The 8,577-nt window shown below is 43.9% G+C and overlaps 1 protein-coding gene across 2 annotated transcripts in view; it reads right to left on the bottom strand.

Annotated features, from left to right (window-relative positions):
* The window catches only part of PIK3C3 (phosphatidylinositol 3-kinase catalytic subunit type 3), a 167,490-nt gene that overhangs the window by 44,260 nt on the left and 114,653 nt on the right, over positions 1-8,577 (bottom strand). For both annotated transcript variants that reach the window (XM_018576172.1, XM_018576171.1), the window contains exon 22: positions 6,673-6,841. In XM_018576172.1, the coding sequence (XP_018431674.1) occupies positions 6,673-6,841 (169 nt within the window). The remainder of the gene's footprint in view (positions 1-6,672; positions 6,842-8,577) is intronic.

The following is an 8,577-nucleotide window of genomic DNA, read 5'->3' on the forward strand; positions in this document are numbered from 1 at the left end:
TATTAATTATTAAGATAATTAAAGTATGAAGTGTTATTGGATTGTATCCGTTGTATCGTCTGGTATATTTAAAAGGCCAGGAAGCTAATTATTTTAGCACGGCTCGTGTAATTACAGCAATAAAATGAGCGGGGCCTCAATTACGCGGCGAGTCTTTTGTTCGGGACTTTTCATTGTAAATTACAGCGGATTTGCTTTTTATTTTTTGCAGAAGCAGCACTGTCAACAATAAAGCGCTTGTGGGAGTCTAAGCACAGGAGAGCCGTGAACATGCACTACAGTGAAGGTTTATTAAAAGGAATGCTTCGTTCTCTAAGCGGAACTGGAGGATTGTGGGAAAAAGAGATGGTGTGCAACAGCTGCAGTGTCCCCACTGGCTCTAAGTATTGGGAAGAGTACATTTTTCTCTCCCAATATTTCTCCTATAAACTGCCTTTATATAAGCTTCCTGCAATTACCTCTAAAGCAGGATTCAGCCTGGGAGATGGGCGACCGTCAGCAGAAGTCGATTGGGGCTCTAGTGCCTTGATCAACGATGTCACTGCACATGCTTACAGGAGGAGTGAGGGGATACAGGGATGATGCTGCATTTTCCACGAGAGGGATGGGATACAGGGATGATGCTGCATTTTGCACAGGAGTGATGGGCTACAGGGATGATGTTGCATTTTGCACAGGAGTGATGGGATACAGAGATGAAGCTGCATTTTGCACAGTAGTGATGGGCTACAGGGATGATGTTGCATTTTGCACAGTAGTGATGGGGTACAGGGATGATGTTGCATTTTCCACAGTAGTGATGGGGTACAGGGATTATGTTGCATTTACCACAAGAGGGATGGGGTACAGGGATTATGTTGCATTTTCCACAGTAGTGATGGGATACAGGGATGATGTTGCATTTTCCACAGGAGTGATGGGATACAGGGATTATGTTGCATTTACCACAAGAGGGATGGGGTACAGGGATGATGTTGCATTTTCCACAGGAGTGATGGGGTACAGGGATGATGTTGCATTTTGCACAGTAGTGATGGGATACAGAGATGAAGTTGCATTTTGCACAGTAGTGATGGGGTACAGGGATGAAGTTGCATTTTGCACAGTAGTGATGGGGTACAGGGATTATGTTGCATTTACCTCAAGAGGGATGGGATACAGGGATGGTGTTGCATTTTTCACTCAGCAGGCTTGAGGGCAGAGTGGTGACCAAGGAAGCAGAACTTTGGCAGCCATCTTTTCCCATGGTCACCCATCAAATGGGTTGAAATTGTGTACGCAGAGGATGCTTAAAATTAACGTAAAGTATATATTTTTCTGCTCTAACACCTAGGGCCAGCATAAAAATAAAGTTCCCCCAGCATTGTCAGAATTTTTTTTTTTTTTTACGACTCCCGGTGACCATTACATTCAAAACAGCCATTCCTGAATGAAGGTTCATCTCTCCATCATTAGACGTGGGTGGGGTGGGGAGTCACCGGTCTGAAAATTAATACAGCATGGCGGAGCTGCTAATCCATAACTAGTGACAGTTATAGACAAAGCGTTATTATATCTTCACTGCCGAAGACAAAGCGCCTTCCCTGCTCCATATCAGTATTGGTAGAAATGGATGGCTCTCATTACCCATCATTCATGCTTCATTACATAGTAATTAGGAATAATTGCAGCTCAATCTCCTCCATGTGTATTCATATATGCATGAACATAGCTGCTCTATGAATAAACTATGGGGAAATGGAGGAAACATTAGGTGACAATTAGTGAAAATGATTATGTAAATGTGTTACAGGCGTTACAGGTATATGACCGTCCAGACTGAAGATATAGAAGGGTGCAGTCTACTTTATCAGGGCTTCAGTATTAATCCAGGCATTGCTATAATGCTCACATCCAGCTACTCCATTTTGTTGGTAGTCTTTGGATCTGGCAATCCAGTTTGCTTATCTTCTACGAATGCTAGCTGCTATGCTGACTTCCTATTACATCCTACAACACTCACTCATACCCACTGTTGGTCAACCTCCCAGTAACCCTGAGGGCTTGTTCACACCAAATGCAGACCAGATCTGCATGAGTTTCTGCACACGCCGTGCAGTGTGTTTTGCTGCGTTTTTGACACGTTAGGGGCCGTTTTTGCTTAAAAAAAACCAAGCAACTTTTTGTTTTTTTAGTTTAAAATGGGCTTTCAGTGCGTTCCAGGGCATTTGCATGCATTTGTGATGCACTTGCATGCGTTCCAGAGCAGGTAAAATAGGGCTTGCTGCAGTTTTTTTTACATGCTCTGGAACTGAACGCTGCGGTGTGAACTAGAGCCAAAAATTTACCATTGGAATACATTGGACGCAGTTTTGATCCGGTCTGTAACTGCTCTGCACTGCTCCTGGAACGCAATTGGTGTGATCTAGGCCTGAACTGGAATGTGGGCAAGCACTTCTAGCCGTGCCCATGTTCCATCCCGATGATCTGGATGCTGGTGCTTCATTGCTTAAAGTTTAGATGTGATGACATTGACAAGAGAGGTAGCAACAGGATTGGTCACAGACAAGAATGGACCAGTGGACTGGTCATGACAACCAGAAGCAGCAGATAGGAAGAACATGAGGTCAAGGATTTGGGTAATAGTAGAAGTTAAAAACGTTATATTAAAACAAAAATCAAGTCAGAGAAACAGCCTTTGAACGCGGGATGATTGTTGGCGCTCGGAGCCATGGAGCGATATGTGTATATATATATACACATATATCCGTAGATGGGCTTTAAAGCCGAATTATGGAACAAGCCCATTTCTCTACCTAAACCTCTCTTCTTCCCATGTACACCAAAAATTCTCACAATTTACAGTAGACCTTTACCTCCTTTCACTAAAAATCACATCAGCATGCAACTCTGACTGCTGATATGAAATCATCTTATATTCATTAAACAAACATTTTTTTTGTTTTTAATTACAATGACTGTTTTTCCACCTTCTGGTTGAGTGAGGCACTGGTGATGTAGCCGTGGCTTCAGAGATGCATCCCGGCAAGACTACATCACCAGTGCCTTCCCGGTGAAATCCAATCTGTGAACTGCAAAATGTCACATTAGCATAGACTGTCCCATCAAAGTCAATGGTTGTGTACCAGTAGGAAAAGACCAGGGTGATCAAGATCGGGATTATCCCCAAACCAGATTGGTCCACTATAGGCAGCGCTCATATAAAGGTTTCAGCGCTGCCTGGAAATAACTAGTATGGGCCAGCTGCAAGATGAGTTGCCTGCTTAAGGAAAGCAAGCAGCAATCAATCAGTCATCAGTACCAGCAATGGCCGCTCTGAAGCTGTTAACTGCACACTTTTAAGGATGTTGTCTACAAGCAATGCTGCACTATATAAGCCCCACTTTGTGCTCTGTGCCCCATTATCCCCAAATCAACTCCCCTCTCGTAGCAGCCCTCCCCAGCTGTATTTTATGCTTTATAGTTTTTATGCTCAGCTTGTCCAGACATCTTCAAGCTGGTCAAACAAATCTGCAGGGCCTCTATGCCTCTTCTCCAAGCTGGGTGGGCATCACTGATGTAGAAAGCAGTGCTGATATTCCAATGTACTGCAGCAGGCATTGTAGAGTAGAGGGTAGAGTAGAGTAGAAGGCATTGTAGTGTTTTTTTCATGGAGTAATTTTTTTAAACATTTTTTTAAGAAAACCCCAAAATTTGTCCAGAATTGGGATTTAAATAACAACAACTAAAGATTGTGGTAAGGTAGGACGGTACTTTGGTAATGGCAGTATATTTGTGCCCCCCGAACAAAGAAGAGTGGGTGTCCCGGTTGTCCCCAAACAAGGTGTGGGTTGGACTGACGACAGCAATGGCAGGATGAAAAAACGAAGCCGCAAATAAGAAGGCCGCTTACCACATCGTACAACAGCTCAGGTTCAACGTTTTATATCAATTTGAATAGCTTTTCTATGTGGCAGACTGATTTTACCGAAACAAACCAATAATCACCTGAAAACCAATAATCCTCACGTATTTTCCTGCAGTCAGTCCCCGGTGACAGTAATATTTATGACTTCTACACAAATGCCACTCATTTGTTCAAATAGGATCGTTTCCTTCTTAAGAGGCTTATCCTGTCTACAACAAATACATGTTTTAATACGTTTCTTGTTTACGAGATGCCTTCCACAGGTGAGCGTTGCCAGCTTATGAGACAATGCTAATAAATCTTAAAATCCCAGCAAACATTTACAAGCAAAGACGCTTGAAACTGAGGAAAAAAAAAAGACAATAACAAGGGAAAGAACTGCATTTGTGTACCGCTATGAGAGTTTTGTAAGCCAATGAGCCAACACCAAAGGCCATAAATATGCTCCACACACCCAACAATTCCACCTAGAATTGATACTCAGCAGCTGGCAGAATATTGACAAGTCATGGAAAGCCAAGCCCCAGTAACAAAGTGAGAGGGGGCATGGAAAATAATTTCTAATGTCTAATAAAGCTAACGGTAGGAGTCGTGTGGTCTCGGCTCCTATGCATGACTTTCACTTCTAAGCAGACCAGTCACCAGACCTCACTTTAATTCACAATTGAACCCAGAGTTGTGTGATACACGCCAGAGGTTCCAGGTAGAACATATTTGAAGTTTGTCCGGGAATAATAAAGCTTTACAAGCGTTGGATGTTACAGTGGGCTGCCAGTTTTCTTTTTACAGTTGAGGGGGAAGACAAGCACCTTCTTGGCATCTGCACCCTGCCAGTTGAGGAAGTGATCCACAAGACGACAGTGAACAATAAGACATTTTAACTTGTAAAGTGAGAGGACGACACAGAAAATAATGTCTAACAAAGCTACCAGAAGGGGGGTTTTCTACTCTTATGCAAGACTTTCACTAGTAAAGAGACCCTGTTACCAAAACAAACTTAAAATGAAGATTAAAGGAGAACTATGGGGTCAGTGTTTTTCCCCATAGTTCTCCTTGGGGTAACGGGAGGACACAAACTAGCGTACTCCTGTCACCCTAGGCTCAGTATATAGGGAGCTACAGCTCACTATATACTGAGACGCCGCAGCCGGAGCGGATCCGTCTTAGATGGCGGGATCTGCCCAGCTGCGTGAGTGACAGCTGGCTCTGCCTATCTAAAGGCAGAGCCAGCTGTACCCACCCCCTCCCCTGTCCGTTCCGCCAGTCAGCGCTGGCAGATTGGAGCGGGGAATCCAGCCCCTCCCCCTGTCACGGCAGAGAGCCGTGACAGGATCGAGAGGTGAGGGAACCCGGTATGTGTTCTCTTCACTTCCCGATCTACTGAGCCGACCTGTGACAGTCTCATTGTCACAGGTCGGCTTAGAACTATGAGGTGAGTGGAAATCACTCATGTCATAGTTGTCCTTTAAGCCCAGTGTTGGGTGAAATGTGGCAGCGCATGCGGTCCCAGGTGGGGCTTCTTTGAAGTTTGTCATGGAATAATACAATTTTACAAGCTTTGTAAGTTACAGTATGTTGCTGCCTGTACTACCCTGGATGTAGTGACAGTTTCGGGTGATGACGAGTGTGATGGACCCCCGTACTCAGGATGAGTATGTCCGCCTTTGTAGTCTTTCTTGCTCAGGAGATATTGCACCCCAATGATCTTTAGCACCCAGTCACTATCCGGGACCAAGGGTAGGGTGAAACAAACTATGATTTATTGAGCAACTGTGCAACCTTTTATACACAAAGTGATCAGATAAGATTGTAATCCCATCACATACACCCTGCCCTCCCCAGACATTATGACTGCACAACCTCGCAGGGGTCCAGCTGCTAAAGAGCTCCAGACAGCCATAGAAGGAGTCTGACCAGACGTAGGAGAATGTCATTGTCCTGAGCTCCTTGGGAATACAAAGAGAGCTAACAGAGGGGAGTGGTGATAAACAGGTTACACGGTATAACATACTTGAAAAAATAACCCAACACCAATACACACATAACCCATAAACTGATGACCATGTCTTCACAACGAGCTCCTGCTTCCCTTTTCCACCCGGTTAAGAAAATGCTCCTCAAGAGCACAGTGAACAATGGTAAACTTATACTTGTAAGGTGAGAGTGTGGGAACAGAAAATTATTTATAAAAAAAAAGCTACCAGCAGGGTTCTTGTGGTTTCTGCTGTTATGCATCTTTCAGTTCCAAAGAGACCCCGCCTCCAGACCCCATTTTACTCTTGCAGCAGTAGAGGACAATGACTACCTATATTTTGCCCTCAACATTCCTTTTATGTGATGCGGGATACTGAGCAAAATAAAAAAAATGACCAGTGCTGCAGTCTGTCACCTTGTCAGATATTGGTCTCTCACTAAATTTTAGTACTGTGATATGGTGCAATTCTTTTTTCTATCCCTTTTTTTTAATCCTTGTTCTCCCTTTCATTCTGCTTTTTTCCTATGGTTAAATAATCAAAAAACAACCTGAGTGTGCTAAACATCAAATCACTGTGTAGTCTGGCTCTCCATGCATATTTCTATTGGTTTTTAAAAAAACATTGTAAATCTTGGTCCATCTAACCAAACATCCGCTCCATGAACTATACTTTGCAATCATCGCTCAGCTCCCCCTAGAGGTAGCAGACATTAAAAGGTACATTATTAATATTATTATTATACAGGATTTATATAGCGCCAACAGTTTGCTCAGCGCTTTGTGACATTACCTGCGGAGGTGGAGGAACGCTGTGTAACACTGCTTGCGGAAGGCTTGGTACTGCTCGCTCTGTGTGCCTCCCATTCCTTCCACCATCTCCTTGTTCAGCTTCATGGGTGGCGGCAGAGGCTTGGGGTCTCTTCCCAGGATATACCCGAAATCAATGTGGAACAATTTCCCTGGAAATACAACGAGACTGTGAGAATAGCAAACAATCCCACATCATCACATGAAGCTATGGTGCCACACTGTACCTTTAGGCCTGGTTCACATCTTGGCGTTTTACAGCGCTGATCGACACGCTGTAAAACGCTCAAACAGTGAAATCCCATAATGTGCTATTGGCATGGTTCCCACCTGGGCGTATTTCAGCGCGTAGTGACGCGCTGAAATACACCCTACGCCCAAAATAGTACAGGAGCTTCTTTGGGGCGTTTTTTCTGCGCGTATCCATTAGGATACAGTCTGATAGATTTCGTAAACGCGCGTTTCGTTGACCGCAAATCGCGGTAAAAACGCACGGCCCGAAACGCATATTACGAACACCCAAGTGTGAACCCAGCCATAGGGTGCCTGTCTGATGTCCAGATCTGCTACTGCAACCCCCAACACCACCACCTAAAAAGATGCTATCTTCTGCATATCTGACAATGGACCTATGCAGAAGGCTAGGGACCACTTCTCATGTGAGCACTGCAATGTAAAATTACCCTATTTCCAAAAGAAGGGACTTGCATGAAGGGCCTTGGCCTGTTTGTCTGAAAATGGGCAAATGCAGAAGGCTATGGACCACTCCCCCATGTGAGCACTGCAATGTGCAATTGCCCTATTACCAACATTTTTAAAGGGTCTACTGTAGAGGTAAAAAAACACAAAACAAGCTACGATGTGGCACAGTAGGGGGCAAACTATGCAGCTGTGAGATTGTTCAACCTTTGCTTTAAATCAGATCTAAACCCAATCACTAGGATCTCATAAGCTTTAACATGTGATATAAAAAGTCATCTTTAATCCATTTAAATAGGCAACTTTCATTACAAATAACACCTGACAATCCTGCCATGAAGCTCCTTGTTCATGCACTTCCTGTTATAGGATGATAACTATCTGCCAATTGTGCTTCTGAACTGTCATTCTTTCACACACGACCCTGGTTGAGACTACAAGTGGCTGCTCGAACATACATTGCATGGGCATGGTCCGCTGTTGTTAATTTTGGGGGAAATTATGTAAATCTGATGATAGAACAAGTGCACGTAGACAGGAAGTGTCTGGAAAAAAGGCTGCTGGAGATAATCAGCACTGAGATGGAAAAAAAATGAAAACCAGTATTTTATGCAAAAAAAGATACACAATGCTTAAACTACACGTGATCCCGTTATGTTTGCTTAAACAGAAATATTTCTTCTAATACTGAACATGACCAGGCCACCTGTCGGTAAAAAAAAACAAATCACCGGCCAAGGGTCCTCTGGGAAAACAAACACATTTGAAAGTGTCCATCATGTTGGACCCCTGAAGTGTTCAATGGTTCACGCCACTGATCTCCACATCGCTACAGCACATTGACTGATTGGATTGATGGTTGATGTGGAGGTCGGCAGGAGGAACCAGTGAGCACTGAAGGAATCCAAGAAGATAGATACTCCTAGAAGAGGTAGATTCTCTGTAGACTTCATGGGATACGGGCAGCAAGAAAGGCAAGTATTCAGCCTTTTTGTAGAGGCACGTCTGACGGAGTTTTGTGGTTTAATGACAGGAACACTTTAAAAACCTAAATACATACCTGAAGCACAGACAATGCTGCACCACATCCTGTTTCCTCTTTGCAGGTTATCATCTCACTGGTGAAGTCCACTCTAAGCTTTCTCCCTCCTGAAAGCCCTAACCAAACTATCCCCAGTTGCCCCCCCCC

This window comes from Nanorana parkeri, unplaced genomic scaffold, assembly GCF_000935625.1.
Source record: "Nanorana parkeri isolate BGI_ZX_2015 unplaced genomic scaffold, ASM93562v1 scaffold58, whole genome shotgun sequence".
Lineage (NCBI taxonomy): Eukaryota > Metazoa > Chordata > Amphibia > Anura > Dicroglossidae > Nanorana > Nanorana parkeri.